This window comes from Delphinapterus leucas, chromosome 18, assembly GCF_059928025.1.
Source record: "Delphinapterus leucas isolate spDelLeu-1000000601 "Yukka" chromosome 18, BTC_Dleu_Yukka2, whole genome shotgun sequence".
Lineage (NCBI taxonomy): Eukaryota > Metazoa > Chordata > Mammalia > Artiodactyla > Monodontidae > Delphinapterus > Delphinapterus leucas.
This window is the reverse complement of record NC_143146.1, coordinates 62807103-62829110: the sequence shown is the minus strand read 5'-3', so window position 1 is coordinate 62829110 and position 22008 is coordinate 62807103. Positions and strand designations below refer to the sequence as shown.

General features: G+C 46.9%; 1 protein-coding gene and 1 long non-coding RNA gene across 2 annotated transcripts in view; one reads left to right on the top strand and one right to left on the bottom strand.

The window, feature by feature from the left end:
- LOC149746868 (uncharacterized) overlaps nt 1-19338 on the top strand; it is a 52176-nt gene extending 32838 nt beyond the window's left edge. Inside the window, exon 3 of the long non-coding RNA XR_016388709.1 lies at nt 16268-19338. This is a non-coding gene — a long non-coding RNA (uncharacterized LOC149746868). The remainder of the gene's footprint in view (nt 1-16267) is intronic.
- FAM124A (family with sequence similarity 124 member A) overlaps nt 12799-22008 on the bottom strand; it is a 107554-nt gene continuing 98344 nt past the window's right edge. The window contains exon 4 of the mRNA XM_022574769.2: nt 12799-15055. Within this exon, the coding sequence (XP_022430477.2) occupies nt 14246-15055 (810 nt within the window). The 3' untranslated portion in view covers nt 12799-14245. The remainder of the gene's footprint in view (nt 15056-22008) is intronic.

The following is a 22008-nucleotide window of genomic DNA, read 5'->3' as shown; positions in this document are numbered from 1 at the left end:
TAAAATAATAATAAAATATGTTATACTAGATGTTGCTGGTTTAATTATTCCTGTTTGGGGGGAGCTCTTCTTAAGAAATGTTTCTGCTTGGAAGGACGTTCTCACATTTTATTCTTAAAATTTTACTCCTCTTCAAAACCCAGATCGTTTGTCATTTGCTTTCACTGGAGTGATTCCTCACTTTTCTACAAGAAAACAGTGCTCATAACACTTGTCACACACCACACTCTTCCTTCTAGATATTTGTGTGTGGTTTTACTTTACCCGCTGTGTTGTAAACTCTTTAGGGGAGAGTTCCTGTTATATATGACTTACATGTTCTGATACAACCTAACAATACTCAATATATGTATTTAAAAGGAAGAACGAATATGTGATGAGTGTCTGCTATCTGCTAGTTGTGTGATCATGATCATTTCTTTTTTTTAATTAATGTTTATTGGAGTAGAGCTGATTTACAATGTTGTGTTAGTTTCAGGTGTACAGCAAAGTGAACCAGTTATACATATACATATATCCACTGTCGTTTAGATTCTTTTTCCACATAGGTCATTACAGAGTACTGAGTAGAGTTCCCTGTGCTATACAGTAGGTCCTTATTCGTTATCTATTTTATATATAGTAGTGTGTATATGTCAATCCTTATCTCCCAAGTTATCCCTCCCCCTTCCTTCCCCCTTGGTAACCATAGTTTGTTTTCAACATCGGATTTCTTATCATCTCTTTGTTTCCTCGTGTGTATAATGGTGAAAACTACAACCTCACACATTTAAGATGAAATGAGATCATGTATATAAAATACTTAGCACAAGGCCTGGCACACTGAATTCTCATAAATGTCAGCTCTTTATTTTATCATTATTAACATGGAATGTAGTTTTTAGTAGGTACCTTGAAGCCCGGTGGTTTCTTTGCTGACTAAGGGCGTAGTGGTAAATGAAGGGTAGGTGGGAGCAACAGTATTTCATAAAAGCAAAGTAACAGCAATAAAGCTAGAGTGGTTTCAACTGGTAAAATGATGCTCAGTCCCATATGCAATAATGGGCAGGTTTCCAGAAGGACCTGATGTACTCTCAAGCATGCATTCAGCACATAAAAATACAACTCAACCTCATCATAAATTTGATCTACAGCCAAGAAATTATGTCCATTATCAAGTGAATACATATTGTGCTGGTCTCCCTCTGATGCAGGTGCTACTTTGGGTAGCCTGCTCTTTTAAAAAGACTCTCCAAGGAAGGTTAAATTCATGCCTTATTTCTCTTTGCATTCATTTTCCTAGAGCTACAGAGACCTCCACCATCGTTCTACCCTGAGGTCAACAGCTGAGGTAGGTTTGGCCAATATCTGAAAATGATGTTGAGGCGATTTCTTTCTTTTTTTTTTAATGCGGTACGCGGGCCTCTCACTGTTGTGGCCTCTCCCGTTGCGGAGCACAGGCTCTGGACGCGCAGGCTCAGCGGCCATGGCTCACGGGCCCAGCCACTCCGCGGCATGTGGGATCTTCCCAGACCGGGGCACGAACCCGTGTCCCCTGCATCGGCAGGCAGACTCTCAACCACTGCGCCACCAGGGAACCCCGAGGTGATTTCTTTTACTAGAGATTCTTTTTTCAAAATGAGAGCTCATTTCAGCATTTCTTCCCTTCATGTTCTCCAACTTCTCCAATTTCACCAAAGCTATTCTGTATCCCTTTTCTCTGGCATCACTCATCTTCCCAGACCTGCAGAAGCATTCACCTCCTCCAGAAAGCTTTTCCTGGTTCCCCAGAAATAGTTCACTGTCTCTCTCCACCCCGCCCCCGCCTCTGGACAACACAGGATGGCTCTTATTTGTATCGTTGCCATGACCGTATTGTAGGGCAAGTGTACGTTTAAAGGCTTGTTTCTATTGGTTGACTATGAGCCACTCAAGGTTTGGATCCATTTCTGGTCATTTTTATGTCTTGATATTGTAACAGGAAGGTTTGGGGACAGAGGAATGGGCAGCTATGAGGCCTTCTGTGACCCTGCCTGGGGCACAGTGCCTGTCACACTCAGGTCCAGAGTTTGGCTCCACTGGCCACGATGGCCACCACCATGGACCAGCCCCAAGAAGTCGGGTGGGATCGAAGCATAGTGAGTGAGGCAGAGAGGGGATGGGAGATGAGGCTGGATAGAGATGGAGGGGCTAGACCATGCAAGGGTTTTTGGCCTGGGGACAGGCAATTGGACTTTTTGTTCCAAAGGCAATGGGAAGCTGCTGTGAGCTTTAGGAGGGGATGGTGACACGATCCAGTGCAGAGATTCCATCACCTGCTCCTCTTTTTTTTTCCCCCTCCTGGGTTATGGACACACTGCCGGCTCCTGCAGTGTCTGTCTTGTTGCAAGGAGCGTTTTCACCGTATGCTTTTGAACAGCCTCAAAGCCGTAGATGTGCTGAGGGGAAAGACCGGAGCTTTGAGCACAGAGAGGTAGCAGCATCCTTGCAACAGGCCAGCTGCCCTACCCCTACCCCCATCATCCTCTGGCCTCATGCTGTGGGTTATTGCACTGCATGTTTCTGCAACCTGATGTTGGAGAGTCTGCTGGTTTTCCATCAGATTTTAAAAATAAGTAAATAATCGCAGTCAATACATGGATATGGTGAAAATGCCAAGCAAGCGACAGAATTTGGGCACCGCAGCTCCAGGGAGCACCTGCAGCTCAGAGAGATTCTTGGAGCCTAGACGATTCTGAAGGGACCCATTGCTGTTTTATGTTGTATGTGTGGCTTTGGAGGTCCAGGAGGCCAGCCCCGAGGGACATTTTGGAAAGTGATAATGGAAATGATTTTCAGTCCAAGGCAAAGAAGCAGGTCAGGTACCTAAACTCCCTGCCGTACCTTAAAAGGCTCTAATTCTATCCTGACAAACAGTAAAGAGAGCAAATAAGTACATTCATGCCATTTCAATGTTCTTCTTCAAACATGTGGATTTAAGCCAGTTGGGTTTGGAATCCATTTAGTTTGTGATTTTGCCAAGAGTTTTGTGGGTGTAAAGTTTAAAAATAGCTATGTACACATAGGATGTCTGTGGGGAAAAGTGGGTAAATTCTAGGTTGGAAAAAGGTTCTGTGAGCAAGTGCCCTCAATGTTTAGTTCCAAATGTTTGCAAAGACAAACATTTTGGAGATCAGAGTAACAGTCCTGTTTCACCCTTGGTCTAAACCAGGGTGCGTCTGCATCCAACTGTGGGAGTGGATAGGTGACTCAGAAATATGTAATGGGGGGAATTAAAGACCCAGAAAAAAGAATTAAAGTTTAAAAAGAGGTGAGGGAGGAAACAGGGAGAAAAAGCTCCGTATAAATAGACTAGTAAAGTCAGGCGTTTTCAGACTGGAAGCATGGAGGCAGATGGCATTAAAGCCAAAAAATACAGTAAGTGACTGAGGTCAGGGTAATTGCAGCCTTGCTCGGTCACGGCCTCATGAGTTTTCCTCCCTGTGCACAATTTCCCCCCCTCAACCCTCCAGGACTGTGGATTGATTAATTATGAAGTGAGCGGCCTGATCGGGGTCAGGGGCCTTGACTTGGGAATGTGAAGATGGGGATTTATCATCAAAGGAGCACCAGACAGGCCAGCCACAAACAAATCCATCTCTCATGCACTCACCCCTTCCAATCTTATTTATCGAGGTACTGCTTAGACTAAAGACTTCATTTATAATTTGCCTGGGTGGATAAATCTCGTATCTAAACAACTACAGGGCTAAGTATCACGTGATCCGTCCCGAGTCAGGGACAACCTAGTACCAGCACATCACAGCAGTGGGAAGGGTGCTCTGACTTCCCGGAGGAGGTGTTTGCACTGGCCTTCGGTGGACGGTGGGATCCTGATGGGTAGAGAGTTGGAGAGGAATAACCTGAGCTTTGGCGCGTGGGTGGGAAAGCACCAGGTGTGGTTAGTGAAGCATAGAATAGTTAAGTGCTAAGATGGAAGAGGTGCTGGGGACCGCGGTGAAGGCCTGAGAGTGTGTCTGGGGAGAGGGCACTTTTGCTTGGTCGGCAAGAGGGAACCACGGGAGGGTTTTGAGCACGAGGATGCGCAAAGCATGTTAAAAATTGGCAGTCGTGTGTAGACGGACAGGAGTGGACAGATGTTGGGGCCATGGAGACCAGTTGGGACTGTATGGCCATAGCCCAGGTGAGGATAACACAGTACACAAAGACACTGGAGAGTGGGCATAACTCTCAGGCAACCAAATCAAGGGTGCGAAAATATGTCTTCATTTTCTTTTGAATCCGGCCAATTCTGACTCAAAACCATCATCCTGTGTGTCATTGGGAAATTCCATTGAGTTATAATTGAGGGCCGCTCTCCTTGGAATAGGGACATATCAGAGTCTTGGAGGATAATATGATAGGTGAAATGGGGAAGAGGCGTCTGGTCTCTTGTGGTCCTGCAGTGGTCCATGAAGCCAGTTTCTGTACCTTGAGGACAAATACCCAGGTGAAGTGAGTGTTTGGATGCCCTCACTTTACAGAGGAGGAACCTGAGCCACAGAAGATTACAGAACTGTCCGAAGTTTCACAGCTAGTAAGGAAGGGGCTGGGATTAGAAGACCTGGCTCCAATCTTTTTTTATCGCTGAATAGTATTCCACTGTGTATGTGTATGTATGTGTGTGTGTGTGTGTGTGTGTGTATATATATATATATATATATCTCACATCTTCTTTATCCATTCATCTGTTGATGGACATTTAGGTTGCTTCCATACCTTGGCAATTTTAAATAATGCTGTTATGAACTTTGGGGCGCATGTATCTTTTCGAATTAGTGTTTTCATTTTCTTTGGATATATACCCAGGAGTGGAACTTCTGGGTCATAGGGTAGTTCTACTTTTAGTTTTTTGAGAAACCTCCATATTGTTTTCCATAGTGGCTGCACCAGTTTACATTTCCACCAACAGTGTACAAGGGTTCCCTTTTCTCCACGTCTTTGCCAACATTTGTTGTTTGTAGTCTTTTTGATGATAGCCATTCTGACAGATGTGAGGTGATATCTCATAGTGGTTTTGGTTTGCGTTTCCCTGAGGATTAGCGATGTTGAGCATCGTTTCATGTGCCTGTTGACCATCTGCATTTCCTTTTGGAAAAATGTTTGACACGCTTCTTTACGATGTTTTTCTCTGCATTGTTTTACACGGTCAAGGGATATATTTGCATATATATATATGTATGTAAACGTTACATATGTATATATGTGTTTATGTATGTATGTATTACATATGTGTATGTATATATACACACCTACACATACATACATTCAGGTTGTTCCTCAATGGTTTGTAATTATAAAGTGCACGGTGAGAAACAGATGCATGTTTTTATCTCTGTTTTGGGTAATTTCCTTGGGAGAGACTCCTGGAAATTGAATTACAAGCCAGGAGCATTTTTACAGCTACTGACATATCTATTGCCACACTTTTTTCCAAAAAGATTGTGCCAGTTACTGCTAAAAGCCTTGTGTAAACATAAAGTGTGTATTAATTTTAAAACTTTTGCTAATTTGAAAGGTGGAAATGACCTCTCGTGTGCCAGGCTTTGCCTCTTGATCTCATTTATTCCTCGGAATGCCCCTATGATGAAGGCCTTGTTCCTTAAAATATTATTAATCTTGCTGGCTGAGTTTTTTGGCGCCCTCTTGAATTATGCCTCTGAGGTGAGTGTGTCCCTCACCTACCCTAGACCCAGCTCTGATTCACTCCACTTTGTAAATGAGGAAACCAGGGGTGAGAAATGAAGTTTATTAATTAGGGTCACACGGCCAGTAAGTCTCAGTGATGACATTCAGATCTGGGTACGTGTGACCCCAAAACTCTGTTTCTTTCTACTAAGCTGTCTGGGTGCTTCAGTCTGGGTCTTTGAATGTGAATAATGAGGAGAGAGAAGAAACCATTAAACAGAACTGAGGAATCCCGGAGAAGGAGCTGGTCCTTTCCGGCGTGTAAGGGTGTGGTAGCAGTTTAATGTGGGCCACGTGGATTTGGGGGCACAGGGAGACCAGACCCGTCCACTGTGGGGCGAGTAGCAGGAGGTTGAAGATTCAGGTCTGTCCCGCAGGAAGGGGTGTGACTGAGTGTGAGAGAGGGCCAGGGCACACCTCTCTGGAAGCTCTAGTGCTTATCTAATCTGAGCGCAAAGGCCGGCTTAGACCCAGAATAGGGCCGTGACCAGGCAGAGTTCCTGGGGATGGTCACAGTCACACATGGTTGGGTCACAGGTCTGAGCCTGCCGTCTGGCGCCCGGCCGTGGTCCCCTCCACTGTGGCATCCAGTGCACGGTGTCCAGCTGGGGCACAGCTGGACCAGGAAATACTGGAAGCCCGGGCTGGGCTGTGAGTTCTGACACCGACCAAAGGAGCGAAGGAGTCACTGCATGTCTGCAGAGCCAGCTTGAGGTGAACACAGGCCCGGACTGCCATGACCTTTCTGGCCAAGCAGAGTGGCAGAGCCACTGGCCTGGGCTGATTGACTTAACATTGGGCAGCATAGGCTGGTTTTGCAGGAAGTGGGACTGAGTCTCAGCATGCCCCCAGGGTGAGTCGTCTCCCTGCTGTGCACACCAGCTTCCTCTGTTGTGCCCGGTTGCATTTTCAGTCTTCAGACCACTTTCAAGGGCAGAGGATCTGGCAGTAGGTCTGTTCTACTCATTAGTCTGTTGTTGCTTCTGACCTCGTTGGACTCACTGATACCTTCTGCGGTCAGGAGGGGGCCTGAGCGGGTAATGGAGGGTTCTGGCCCTGGGTGCAGAGGAGGCAAGGTTAGCTTCTGGGGGTAGTGCACATTTTAGGGAGCATTTGGGAAGGTGGAACAAGTTTGGCCTAATTGAAGCCTGTAGGAGTGGGGTGAAAGTTGGCCGAGTAGCCATGGATGGATGGACCACAGTGCGGTCTGATAGTTACGGGGTAGAAATAGCAAAAGTGCAGGATGGCTCGGCTTGGGGGCCTGGCAGATGGGGCAACAGACAGAGGGAGAGGTGCAGATGCTACACAGGCAGCAGTGAGACGGTCAGCCCTGGGCTCCAGGTGGGGTGGGCAGGCCTGGAAACCAGGAGAGAGGAGGGGAGGGGAGACGGGCGGGGAGATGGCCGAGAGGAGGAGGTTTTGTAGGCCTGAGGGATTGGGTGGGGGGCTGAGGGGCGAGGGTGTGTTTAGGGAAGGGCCGCTCAGAGCTGGGGATCTGGGGGAAGGAGCAGCATTGAGTGGTAACAAGCACCGGGGTCTGGTTTCCTTGGCAGTGCCTTGAAATGGAGGAAAGAGACAAGCCAGGGAGGTGGAGGGTGCGATGATGGAAAGATGATTTCCTATCGGGTGGAATTCTGTCCACAGAGACGACTGAGAGGTGATGGTGGAATTGCTCATTTTTAAAAAAATAAATTTATTTATTTTTATTTTTGGCTGTGTTCGGTCTTGGTTGCTGAGAATTGCTGCTTTTAAAGAGTGCATTAAAGCTAAACCCTGTCTGTCCTCCCCGCACCAGGGAGTCTGTGAAGGAGACTGGTGCCTGCCGGAGCCCGAGGGAAGAGAAAGAGCCATCAGCCTCTATGAAACGTTGGCTGTGTCACAGGCAATATAGGGACTTCTGCGCAAATTATATAACTTAGTTCTCAGAGTGACCCTCGAGGGTAGGTATCGTCGTCCATAGTTTACAGATGATGAAACTGAGGTGCAGCGAAGCGACATAACTTGCCCTGGGTTCACAGAGTGAGCAGTGGAGTCAGAATGGGAAGCCAGGCTTAGCTGTTGCCACAATCGAGACTCTGTATATGTAACTGTGTTAGATCCTTTAGGAGGATTATAAAATCTGCAGGTAAGGGTTTCCCTGGTGGCGCAGTGGTTAAGAATCCACCTGCCAATGCAGGGGACACGGGTTCGACCCCTGGTCTGGGAAGATCCCACATGCCGAGGAGCGACTAAACCCGCGTGCCACTACTGAAGCCTGCGCTCTAGAGCCCGCAAGTCACGACAAGAGAAGCCACTGCAATGAGAAGCCTGCGCACCACAGCGAAGAGTAGCCCCGCTCGCTGCGACTAGAGAAAGCCCGCGCGCAGTAACACAGACCCAGTGCAGCCAAAAATAAAATAAATAAATGTAAAAAAAACACCATTCACTTTATAGCACTACACGATATATACTCAATAAATATTTGTTAATGAATATTATTTTTAAAAAATAGAAAATCTTCAAAAAAAAAAATCTGCAGGTAAGAGGTAACTAGTCACGGTGGGAGTAGTTCGTTCGTTCCCTGAGGATGAGATGGCGTCTCTCCTATTCAGTCCCAGGTCTCCTTGGCTGACATGAAGCTGTTCTGTGAGGTTTGGTTGTCAACTAATTTGACTTAGTGATCAAACTGTGCAGTACTTTGTGCATTCTGGATTTTAAAAGTTTTTGTTTATTCATTATATCAAATTTACCAGCCTATGAGGGGAAATTAAGACTTTATGTAGTTTTTTTTATGTTCAATAATATTTCTTCAAATAAATCTCTCCTATAAATTAAAAAAAAAGCCACAAACAGCCCACTGCCTGACACATAGTGGGGCTCAGTAAATTCTTGTTGAATGAATAAGTAAATCCACTCAGATCACTGAAAAAAGAGGTACAGGGAACTGAATTTCTATCAGTTTTCAGGAATCTCAGTGGAGGGTGGGCTGAGGGGATTTATAACTTACCTGGAAGGCCTTCAGAGTGCTAGAAGCCCCTGTAACCAGTGGAGGTAGTGGGGAGGGGTGTTAGACAATTGGAGTTGACTTTGGAACTGCAGAAGGTGGATGAGGGTGCAGGGGGGCTCCAGTCGATGTGGGCTTTCTATCCACAAGGCTAGAACCGTGGGTAGGAGCCTGCCGTCTCCCAGGAGGATGTGGGCCTCACCACTTGCCCTCTGCTTGCCGAACTTTACAGATCTGGTCTCAAGAGACTGGAGGAAGCCAGCTTCCAGGCTTTCTGCCCAGAGGCAAATTTCCCTCTTCCTACAGTATGGCTGGAGATGTCCAGGGAGGCTCATCCAAAGTGGCAGGCTGTGTCCACTCCTCCAGGTCTTGTAAATTCCACCCTTCAAGCAGGAACGCTACCAACTTGGTCCAGAAAAACCCTACAGAGAAAATCCCTTATGAAAATGCTCTTCTGAGAAACCGATTTTACTTATTTTTATTTATTTTACTTATTTTATGTTGGAGTAGAGTTTATTAACAGTGTTCTGTTAGTTTCAGGTGTACGACAGAGTGATTCAGTTATACATATACATGTATCTATTCTTTTTCAAATTCTTTTCCCATTTAGGTTATTACAAAATGTTGAGCAAAGTTCCCTATGCTATACAGTAGGTTCTTGTTGGTTATCTATTTAAAATGTAGCAGTGTGTACGTGTCAATCCCAAACTCCCAGTCTATCCCTCCCCTCAACCCTTTCCCCTGGTAACCATAAGTTTGTTCTCTAAGTCTGTGAGGAGAAAGTGATTTTAGACATCTTTGCTAAGAAAAACTTAGTTTCTGTTGAGAAACAGCATTGAGGCAACTTAAATTACAATGAAATAAGACAATGTCACCAGATTCTCTAATTGTAAATGAGAACCACCACTAAGCTGCTCATGTTTCCCTTTTTGCTTTGGCTTCTAGGAAATTCATCTACAGCAGTTTTTCTTTACGGTTCGAGTATTTCTAGACTTTTTTTCCTTAGCCCTTGCATCGTCTTATATAACTGTAATTTCAGTTGCTTCAATACCTTGTGGAAATAAAACAATTAAATGCAGAATAGTACGTGGAAGTGAAGGGCCTCCCTGTGTTCATCAGGGTGGAGTCTTCTGCGAAGAAAAGGGCAGTCGTTGGCCCTCCTGGGCACGATGGCCACTAGGTGGCACCAAAGCCTTCCCACAGCCCTTCTCAGCCAGGCGATTTGGCCTGAAAGCGTTTCTGTATAAGCATTTCTGGCCATTTCTTGGACTGTGCTAACCACGTTGAGAGCTGCTCCTGTCCAGAACGCACTAGGTTTAGTTCTAGGGTCTGGGCAAAGCTGACCTAAGGGAGTCTGGCTGGCTTCTTTCAGATGTTCAACCTATGAGATCAAATAAGGTGGGGCAGCTCTGAACCAGACTAGGCCAGCTGGGGGCTGTGCCTCCTCCATGGAAGCAGCTCCATTTTCTACACCATCCAAGGCCGTGGGAGGTGGGACCCTCATCACACATGGAGAGTTTAGGGGGTGTGTTATAGGGGCACAGGGAAGGGGCTTTTCAGCACCCCCAAGTGTTCTGGTGACTTCTGTCTGACGTGGACATTACCATTAATGTTTGCCTCTGTTATTCACTAAGAAAAATTGTCATTTAAAGCCATTTTGTATCTAGGCCTCTATGCCCAAGACTAGAAAACAGCCTTCAGTAGAAGCTGGAAGAATGTAATTCTATAAAAACCTTTAAATTCAGGTTCTTGAACCTTCCTGAATCTATTTAATAATTGCGACAAAAGATGTTTCCTTTGAGAATCCATTTTTACTCATGCCAATTTCTCATGTTGTTTTCTCAAGCCTCTAATAGTATCTGATCAATCGTGTTTCCAGAGAATTAAAGAGAAGCGGAATCCTACAAATCACGAGGGGGCATTTATGTCCAGACCAGGAACGTGGCGCAACGTGGCCCAGGGCAGGGTGGGGAAGGCGACCAACCAGCTTTTCCCACTGCTTGCATGAAATTCAGACTTGGGATCACTGGCCAGAACTGGTCATGATAGCGTTCTGAGGGCTTGGAAGGGAGAAGCTCTCAACAGTTTATTTGCTCTTAAAAATCTCTTCTAGGAATTCTGTGCGTCTACTCAGGTGCCTCTTACCTGGTGGAATGGAGAATTCATTCATCTTCAGAAAGCCCAGTAGGGGGATAGGAAGTACCTGCATTTCTCCTGATTCACAAGGGTCTAAAGAGATCAGCCATGGGCTCAAGGGTCTTCCCAGTACAAGTAAACATTTGGCCTCACCTGGAAGGTGCTAGACGGTGCAGCCCAGCAGGCTTCCATGTGACCGCTCCCCTGTCCTCGGGTCTCAGGGCTCAAGCAGGAGCCAGTGCTACAACCTACTTTGTACTCCACGCATCAGCCCCTCGACCGTCACAAGAGTCTCTTCGGTGGCTCACCACCCTCCCCCATGGGTGACCCAAGATGATTTCAGTAGGGCTCACTCTCCAGGTCCATTAGGGACCCCCGAGAAACATTTGATCTTTAAAGCAGATACTAGGTGGTATGTAGGGTGGGCCATGGTCAGACCGTGAGTAGTAATTTGGGGAGTCTTATGTGGAAAAGAGGCAAGTAAGGGATGGGCTGTGAACTAGACCAGGGCACTTACTAACACCCCCGCCCCCCCAGGGCAATGTTAGGGGGAACTGCAAGGTCAAGGAGACGTTTTGTCCATTAAATAACAAAAAACTAGCGTTAAAGTCTAGATGTCCTCCATCACAGAGCCAAATCCAGGAGAAAAATAAATTTATGAGACAACCTCAATGTTGTTTTTAATTGAACAAATTTATTGAGCACCTACAGTATGTCAGCATCTATCACAATAATAATCCAAAAGAGTCAGGATCTACCAGTGGGTATCAGGAGCCCTCCTGGATGAGGACAATGCTAGCGGTAGGTCAGAAAAGGGAGCGATGCCCTCAGCAGTGTCTCTGTGACTCCTCCTCAGAGGGACTGCCGTCTGTGGGGAGGGGAGCATCTGAGTGTGGTCTGCGGTGGGCTTCTCTCCCCTTCTCCCCTTGTGTTATGGCGGGCGTCTTGCATTTTCTGCTTTTGAAGGGGTTTGCTGACATCTTTGGGGTCACTCCGTTTGATAGACTACACTGTGCTAAGGCGCAGGGGTCGGTGAGACAGGACGGGGGCAGAGCGCGTCAGAGCCGTGCCCTGAAGCATCCGTCGGGGGTGTGTGTGAATATTCTGAACTAAGGGCACTGATGAGGATGAAGACAGGAGGAGCCGCCACCTGGCCGCGGGTCTCCTCGTGGAGGCCTCGGTGACTTTTGCTATCCTGAGCTTGACTTCTGCTCCCTGGGGCTGCGTCAGCACCCTGAGTGATTAGCGTGTTGTTTTGTATCATCAGCTACTGTCTGTGAGTCACATTTCCGGGCAGCAGGTGGATAGGCAGCGGCCTTCTAGGCATCATCTCTGCGGAAAGAAGCCCCATGCTGCTCTGAGCCCTCTGAGTGGTTCTGTAGTCACCAGTGTGGCCCCTAGGGTGTATTTTCTTGGTCTCGGGCACCACAGCAGCAGAGGGATGCAACCCTCTGTTCTTTATCGTTGACCGTGGCTGAGCTCTCAAATCAACGTCAGTCTAGCACGGGGGTTGGCAAACTACGACCTTTGGGCGAAACCTGACCCTCCACCTGTTCTTGTAAAATAAATTTTCTTGGAACTCAGCCGCTCCCATTCATTTATATATCATAGGCTGCTTTCGCACTATAATGACAGAGACTGGCTGGCAAAACTGGAAGTGTTTATTATTTAGCCCTTTAAAAAATTTTGCTCACTCCTGGTCTAGAATTATAGAAGACCATATATATATATATATTTTTTTTTGCGGTACGCGGGCCTCTCACTGTTGTGGCCTCTCCCGTTGCGGAGCACAGGCTCTGGACGCGCAGGCTCAGCGGCCGTGGCTCACGGGCCCAGCCGCTCCGCAGCATGTGGGATCCTCCCGGACCGGGGCACGAACCCGTGTCCCCTGCATCGGCAGGCGGACTCTCAACCACTGCGCCACCAGGGAAGCCCAGAAGACCATATTTTTATTTACTTAAATCAGAGCAGAATATTGTAATTCGGAGTCCTGGAATATGCGGGATGTTCGGGGTAGGAGGTAAGGTTCTCATTACAGGGATGGCAAAGACTTGAGGCTTCAGCTCGAGTCTGATAGCTGGTAACGGCTGCCGGGAGGACTGTGTTGAAGAGGATTCGAAGCTGTGTCTGGGCTGGTGTGGGCGCTTCCAGAGAGGTGTAAACGGGGCCGTGAGTCATTCAGGCAGGGAGCACCAGAGTGGGACGTAAGCAAGGCAAGTCTATGCTCTTCCCCAAAGGTATACAGCAACTAGGGACAGCTCGGCGTTGTCCCCGACACCAGCACTTGGCACCGTAGAGGCTGGAATTGTAAACATACCCTTACTGGAGTGGGAGAGAGGTGAGATTTAAATACTGTTCACGCTGTGGCAGAAGCAGGCAATGGCGGGAAAGGCCAAGGTCAGGTTAGAGCTCCAGCTTTAATTAAGGCTCCTACGCACGCGTGCAGCAGTGTTGGTTCAGGACAGCATTCTGTGTACAGCTTCCCGCTTGGAGAAGAGGGGAGTGCATTTATTAACCTGTGCAATCAAAATGCCAGTTAAAAGTGTTATGAATTATTTAAAAATGAAAAAGGGTGTGTGATGATGCATGTTTACTGGAGAAAGCAGTGCAAAATACGGCTCCTGTCATTTACATAGATCTGTGTATGTATAGCCCTTGGATTGTGGTTTTAAAAATTGAAGCAACTTAAGAATACCCGCCCACTATATCTAAAAACCTACTATTCTGTAACTCCAAGAACGATTCTTCCTCATTGATCCAGGCAAATCTAGGTAGCGGAGTCTTCTGTAGACCCCCAACTGTTACAGTGAATGTGTTTGAAAGATGTGTGCAAATCTAGTTTTTGGAACTCAGAATCGTATTATAAATGCACTACAATGACTCCTTTCACTGTAACGGTACCTGGAAATTCTCAGGGCCACTGCTCCCTAGTAAGGTAAACAGAGATGGAGAATCCAGTAAGGTGGAATTATGTGCACTAATCTCTCATACAAGTCACTTGGTATCTTTCTCACATTCAACGTGTTTTTGGCTTTAATTGTTTTTCCTTCCCAGCATGAAAAATTGTGAAATCAACTCCAGCTGACTAGGTTTTCTTTCCATTTCAAATAATTATATGAAGCATTTAAATAAGTGCACCAAACCATATCTCAAATGGAACTGAGTATTCAAAACATATATTTTATGCCTTAAGTTTGTTGAGAATTTATTTGCATAAAAATCCCAGTATATTTCCACTGAGCCCACCACCTTGCAGGTAACGGGTGGTGTGTCAAACGTGCTAATAATGACCCCGTGAGACAGATAATTAGATTCCGGAGGGACCTGGGGACGCGGGGTCGAGAACACGGGTGGCGTGCAGACCCCAGAGGGGCAGGGGCACCTGAGCCTGTGGGTCTGAAAGACAAGAGTGGGGTGTGTTCAGATGTAGAATTCCTCCTCCGCGTCGTTGTCCGCGCCTCCGGCCAGCACTGAGGGTGGCAGGACGCCTCTGCCAGTCTGTTGGGCGTCGGGAGCATCATAAGGGAGTTCTGGGGGTGACTCTGGGAGCCAGGAGGTGTCGGAAGCTGGGGAAGTGGTGACAGCTGTGGCCGAGGAGCTGGAAGGCCCTTTGGTGAACAGAGGGAGGGCAGCCCAGGAGGCCTCTGTGGTCACGCCGCCCCCAGAGGGCAAGGGTCCTTCTCTGGAAGCCCTGCGCTCTGACCAGAGGCTGCTGCACCTTTCGGAGGGGAGCAGTGTTTCCACGGGGCTGCAGAACCTGCTGGGTGCAGAGTACGCAGAGACCGCGGACAGGTCGGAGGAGGAGAGCCGCAGCCCCGTGTCCACGTCCGTCTCCTGGGCCCCCTCTAAGTCATCGATGGAGAGGAGGTGGCCGTGCCTCCGCTCCGACGCCCTCTGTCCTGGGCCGTCTGTGTTTGCAAAGCACAGTGGTTCAGCTGAGGAGGCCGGGGAGGGGTCTCCCGTGGGCAAACAAAACAAGGACTTGCTTCTCTGGAAAGACCAGTGGAGGCTGGGAGGGCTGCCGGCTGGTCTGGCAAAGTCCTGCGGCTGCCGGGTAGGCAGGCCTGTCTGGCCGAGCCCCAGGTCTGAAGTGTCCATCGGGGGCTGCGGGCCGCTGCCAGGGGTCCGGCTCTGTGCAGCGGCACTCGGAGAAGGCGTGGACCCAGCTTTCTGCTCTGAGGCGTGGTGAGCTCTGCTGGGTTTAGGGCACTTCCTGTGTACCCTCTGTGCCTGTAGGGGGAAGAGGGCATATCACATCAGTGCAGGACTGGCGGTCACCGGGGACGGGGATTCCGCTGTTAACAGAACGTGAGACACATTTCCTGATGACTGGAAACTTCCGGCAATGTCTCGGCAATAAAGCATTACCAGAAATTTCATTCTCCAAATTCTAAAGCAAAGACAGAGGTAGCGGAGCTTGGGGGAATACAGATCAGACTTCTCAGTCTGAGCAGACATCCCCAAACCCAGGGGGAGACGCAGTCCCTTGTCACGACAGGGAACGGTACGTCTTCCAGTGCACACGCAAGGATGCTCAACAGATTAGCCACAAGCATGAGGCCTGGCTGAGCAGGAGAGGGGAGACAAGAATTACCATTCAACGCAAGAAGGTTGCTTGAAGGGTTTATCTCCCTCCAACCAAAGCCCCACTGTTTGGAAGTACTACTGATGGCAGCATGGAAGGATTGGGATGGGACTTGACTCCAGTGCATGTGTGAACATCAGGACACGGCCTAGGGGTGGCCTACGATTCAGGGCAGTACATCTTCAAAGAGTGCAGGGCTATCAGGAAATTGGCATTTATTTACTTGCTCTAAGGAACTCCACAATACTCCTCTATTTTGCCTTTCAGAAACTGTATGGGAAAGGGGGCGGCTGACTACTGACTAACCCCGTGGATGCCCCACAGGGCTTGGACAAGCAGTTTCACCCTTTAACACTCCGCCCTGTCCTCCTAGTCTCCCCGACCTTCCCTGCAGCTCTGCAGGAAGCTGTTTCTGCTGCACAGAACTGGGGCTTCACTTCCGATTCTCATGCCCCCCTGGGGCTGCTGCTCTCGGGTTCTCCCCCTGCTCTGGCTCACCAGGCCTGCAGGCCGAAGTCTGGATTACTTACTACCCAGATAATGGATCTGGGGACAGTGGGTCTGGCTCTGCTCTGTATAGGATTGCCTGATTTATGAATCCCTGCAATAAGAAGGCTGAGTGCAGCTTACTATAAGGGGTATTTCCTGGGACCCAGCAGGCTACGAGACGTTGGCTCCTCCCTGGACAGGCAAGTCCCCCACCTCCCTGTTAGACAGGAACCTGTTTTTTTCACAGCCACCTGGGAAATTTTATTCAATGCAATATACACTTATTTGTACCTATTACAGGTAAAGGAGGAGAGACTACAATGAGAAGGACTGTCCTCAACCACATGAAACTTATATCTCGTTGACAGGATCGGAGACAAAAAGAACTCGGACAAGGGCGTGTGAAGACAGGCACAACACTAGGCCGAAGAGCGAGAGGCCGTGCCTGCCCGCGGGAGCACAGGGGTCTTCAGTTGGAGGTGGCCATGGAGATGGGCGGCTGTTGTCCTAGTGGGTGGCACGCGTGGAGAGGAGGCTGTGCTGGAGAGAGAGGCCAAGACAAACGGGCTGACTGTTGGCAGGTAAGCAAGGGAGTTGCACGGAGCGGGGAGCAAGCAGCTCGGCTTGATTACAGACCAGGTGCCTGGAAAGCAGTGCTGTAGGTCAGCTTGGGGATGGAGTCTAGTATTGGTCAAGGAGACCCTGACCATGTGGGTAAGAAATCCACATACTTATCCTTCTGCTGGGCCATGTTCACTCATTATGTTTTTTTCTATAGGACCATTCCTTTCACTGATTTCTTAGATCTTTTTTGCCTAATTCCAGATATCTCTTAATCCTATAAACAGACCGACTGACTCATTGTTTTTCAATCAACATTAACTGAGAGTCTTTTAAGCAGAGCTCCTCAACTGGTGTGTTTAAGCTTTGCCTGGGTTATAAAGGTGTGCTGAGGACTGATCTCTGTCACCAGCAGCCTCTCGTACCACAGAAATATTATCGTTTCCTATGTGCTCTGATGTGAAAAAGGTCTGGACGACCAGGCACAGATAATTTTGAATAAGACACGATCTTAGCCCCCCACAATTAACAATACAACGGTCAAGTGTAATAAAGTGAGCCACAATGATAAAGTGAGCGGCGATATAATGGGGGCGTTTGGGGCACCAAGGGGGTAGGGGTTGATTTTACAGAGGGGGTGAGGCAGCACGGGGAGAGGGTAGAAAAAGCTTGCCTTGAAGTCATGACTGGACAAAATCTTGGAAGTGGAAGAGGGGTTTGCCAACTGGAGGGCAGTGGGCGTGGCATGGAAAGGCACACAGGCACAGAGGCAGCCTGAGCAGAGGCTGGGGGCATGAACCAAAACAAGAGGCGAGCCCTGAGAAGTGGGAGGAGCCTCGTCAGAGGCGTGCTGTTGTGCGCACAAGCTCCCTCTCCCTCTATATATTCTTTTTCAGATTCTTTTCCATTTTGGTTATTACAAGATACTGAATATAGTTCACTATGCTATGCAGTAAATCCTTGTTGTTCATCTGTTTTATAGATGGTAGTGTGTATCTGCTAATCCCAAACTCCTAATTTATCCATCCCTCTTGCCTTTCCTCTTTGGTAACTGTAAGTTGTTTTCTATGACAGTGAGTCTGTTTCTGTTTTGCAGGTAAGTTCATTTGTATCATATTTTAGATGCCACATGTAAGTGATATCATATAATATTTGTCTTTCTCTGTCTGACTTAGTATGATCATCTCTAGGTTCATCAATGTTACTGCAAATGGCATTCTTTCATTCTTTTTTTATGGCTGAGTAATATTCCATTGTATATATGTACCACATCTTCTTTATCCATTCATCTATCGATGGACACTTAGGTTGCTTCCATGTCTTGGCTATTGTAAATAGTGCTGCCGTGAACGTTGGGGTGGATTTATCTTTTCGAATGACGGTTTTCTCCGGATATATGCCCAGGAGTGCTGGATCATATGTTAGCTCTATTTTTAGTTTTTTAAGGAACCTCCATACTGTTTTACATAGTGGCTGCACCAGTTTACATTCCTGCCCATGGTATAGGAGGGTTCCCCTTTTCTCCACACCCTCTCTAGTATTTATTATTTGTAGACTTTTTGATGATGGTTAATCTGACTGGTATTAGGTGATACCTCAGTGTAGTTTTGATTTGCATTTCTCTAATAATTAGTGATGCTGAACATCTTTTCATGTGCCTGTTGGTCATCTCTATGTCTTCCTTGGAGAAATGTGTCTTTAGGTCTTCTGCCCATTTTTTTGATTGGGTTGTTCATTCTTTTGTTATTGAGTTGTATGAGCTGTTTGTATATTTTGGAGATTAATCCCTGGTCAGTTGCATCATTTGCAAATATTTTCTCCCAGCCTGTGGGTTGTCTTCATTTTGTTTATGATTTCCTTTGCTGTGCAAAAGCTTATAAGTTTGATTAGGTCTCATTTGTTTACTTTTGCTTTTATTTTTATTGCCTTTGGAGACTGACCTAAGAAAACATCGGTACGATTTATGTCAGAGAACATTTTGCCTATGTTCTCTTCTAGGTGTTTTATGGTGTCTTGTGTTATATGTGTTATATTTAAGTCTTTAAGCCATTTTGGGTTTATTTTTTTGTATGGTGTGAGGGAGTTTACATGCAGCTTTCTCAGCACCACTTGCTTTTTTCCATTGTATATTCTTGCCTCCTTTGTCCAAGCCTAATTGATGGTAGGTGTGTGGGTTTATTTCTGGGGTTTCTATTCTGTTCCATTGATCCATATGTCTGTTTTTGTGCCAATACCATGCTGTTTTGATTACTGTAGCTTTGTAGTATTGTCTGTAAGTCTGGGAGAGTTACTGATCCTCTTCTTAATCCTCAGTCTCTAATTCTGTGTGGGGGGTGTGTGTTTGTCCCCGTGACCTGCTGTCTTCCTGCCCAACAGGCTGTGTACAGCATAATGAAATTCTCAAGCTGTTCTGCTAAGGGTGGTTTAAGGAGCTGAAGGTCAAGAGCAGCAATTACGGAGATTTCTGATGGTCTAAATTATAGATTCTTAAAGAATATGATGCAAAATGTTTTTAGTACAGGTTATAAGATATGGTTCTCGTAAAGATCACACTCTACAAGGCCATTCTACTTGCATTTTATGTGCATGGGGACCTCACTGAATATGGCAAGGAAGGTGCTGAACCAAACTCATTCCTCCTGGGGTATGACCCACTCACCAGGGCTTGCTGCTCTGTGCTCCAGTATCCCCTGAACTCCCAACCCAGCCATTCTGACTCTGTGCTGTACTGCTGGTTAGTGATCCATCTTCTCTGCAAGGCTCTGTGCTTCACGAGGGAGATCCTGCTCAGCACATACCCTGACCAGTACCCGATACACAGCAGGAACTTAAGCATGAATGAAGAGTCACAGCTTTGGGATGGGGTAAGGGGTGGGCTCAGAAGGCCCATGTGTACCTGGGAGGTGTGACAGCTGAGTGGCTGTTGAAGAGACAAACCAGTTTTCTCAATCATTTGAGTTTGGCTAAATAAGAGAGAAAATAAGTCATGAGGCTCTTTAGAGAAGGAAGTCCTCAGGTACAGAGGCTGCTTCCAGTGGGGGGACAGTGTTTATTAATTAAGAGGTCTATCTTATTTTTCCAAAGGGCTGAGTCCCCTGGGTGCCCCAGTAACTATGTACCACCCTGTAACTTGCATGTTCAGAGTCTTATTCGAGGGGCATGCTCTGGGTGAGCATGCTTGCAGTCAGAATCTGCCTGAAAGAGGAAGCCTCTGTGAATACTGCTCCATGAGAAGCAAAAGGCCAAGGTTCCAACTTGAGGAACTGTTTGGAGACATCTGAAGCTTTCCACTGTCAGAGACAGAGTGGTGTTAAATTAGACTCGAAATCAGGAACAGCAGAGGACGAATCCTTGGTGGTTTCGCAGAGATTTTCATCACTGTGCTCTTATTTTTTTTACTGCATCGTGAAGGCAGGAGTCCAGATAAATCCTAATATCTGCTTTGAAGAGAGGTGGTAGCCAGTGTTTTTCACTGGAGGGGTGCCCACGTGCACTGGAGAGGTGGCTGCTGGGCAGGTGGGATTCCAGTTGGCACAGCATTGGCCGGTGATGATGCAGGATCCTGGGGTGGGGAGTTGGAGGAGGGTGGCTGCGAGGCTTCACAGCTCCTGCTCCCGGGGTCTGCCCAGGGCTGCTGTGCCGGTGGGATGTGCCTGCAGCAGATCTGGTGGTTTTCTCCAGCTCTGCCTGGAGGCAGAGAAGTCAGCTTCTAAAAGCAGGGTCTTGTCTGTCTAATGACAACTCACATATGCAAAGGATGGCCCTTCTTTTGGTGTCCTTCCCATGGCGATGGCTCTATTTCTGACCTTTCCTGTCTGCCTGTCTGACTTGACCAGGAACACTAGAATGTGAGAATGAACCATCAAAGATTCTTCGAGAAGCTCTTCCCCAGTGGACTTTTCCAGAGTGAAACAACACTCTGGAAAAGCCTCCTTCCTCCCCCAGCTTTCGGCTGTCAGGGCTTCCCTCTGGAGCTTCTCCAAGTGACAGCAGCAATGTACCTTGAGGATGGCTTCCTTTGCTTCTCTTTGAAGCAGTGCAGGCTAGCTGACTCATTGGAATCCAGTAGTTAGTTCCCTCTTTGCTGTTTATGGAACTTTCTCTAAGGAACACAGTAGCATTACATCAATGACTCTGCCTAAAGGCAACCAGCCAGGGAGATCTGGTTGTGTCCCTGAAATCAGCAAAAAGCTGAAATGCAGTAAGCGACCCATGAGCTTCACATGGAACTTCGAGCCTGGGCAGTTTGCAATGGAAGGAGTAAAGAGGCCTTTTTCAAGGATCAGTGTGTCTCAACAGACACATGGATAGAATCCCTAGGAAGGGTGATTCTGTCCCTGATCCAGTAAGCCTGTGCAGTGTCTCATGGGTCGATCATGGTCAGGGCATTTTCTCTCAGCCTCACACCTCCTCTTTCCAAGAAAGGTCATTTCCTCCTGTTCTGTCCTGGGCAGAAACACAACCAGTGTGGCACTGTCTGTTATGCAGTGAGCCAGCAAAAGACCTTTTAACCCAGGGACTAATAAGAATTAGGGGCAGTCTCAAGGAAATTGGGCAATGGGTTCACATGAGAAACCAGATTTTTGTTCTAAATAAAAGCATCGTATTTTGCTACTCCTTTCACTGTCCTCTGGATTAGGTTTCATATACCCACTAGGAGTACTACCCCCAGAAAAAGCTTATGTTGTCTTCAAAAATTTTTTTTAATTTAATTAAAAATTTTATTGAAATATAATTGACATATAACATATATTAGTCTCGGGTACAACATATTATTTGTATATATTGTGAAATGATCACAATAAGTCTAGTTAATCCATTACCACACATAGTTATGTTTTTTCTTGCAATGATAACTTTAAATCTACTCTCGCATCAACTTTCAATATACAAAACAGTATTGTTAACTATAGTCACCAAGCTGTACATTAAATCGCCGGATTTATTAATTCTATAATTGGAAGTTTGTACCTTTTGGCTTTTTTCTTTTTTTTTTCTTCCTGCACTTGCAGCATGTGGGATCTTAGTTCCCCGACCAGGGATCGAACCCCGGCCCGCTGCAATCGAAGTGCAGAGTCTTAACCACTGGACAGCCAGGGAAGTCCTGGAAGTTTGTACCTTTTGATCACCTACCCATAACAACCACCAATCTCTTCTCTGAATCTATGAGTTAGGTTTTTTATTGTTGTTGTTTTAATTTCACATATAAGTGAGATCATATGGTATCTGTCTTTCTCTGGCTTATTTTGCATAATGCCCTCAAGGTACATCCATGTTGTCACAAATGACAGGATTCCATTCTTTTTTATAGCTGAATAATATTCTGTGTGTGTGTGTGTGTGTGTGTGTGTGTGTGTGTACGCACACACCACATCTTCTCCATTCATCCATAGATGGACCCTTACCTTAGGTTGCTTCCATGTCTAGACTATGGTAAATAATGCTACAATCAACATGGAGAGTGCAAATATCTTTTCAAGTTAGTGTTTTCCTTTCCTTCAGATAAACACACAGAATTAAAACTACTGGATCATATGGTAGTTCTATT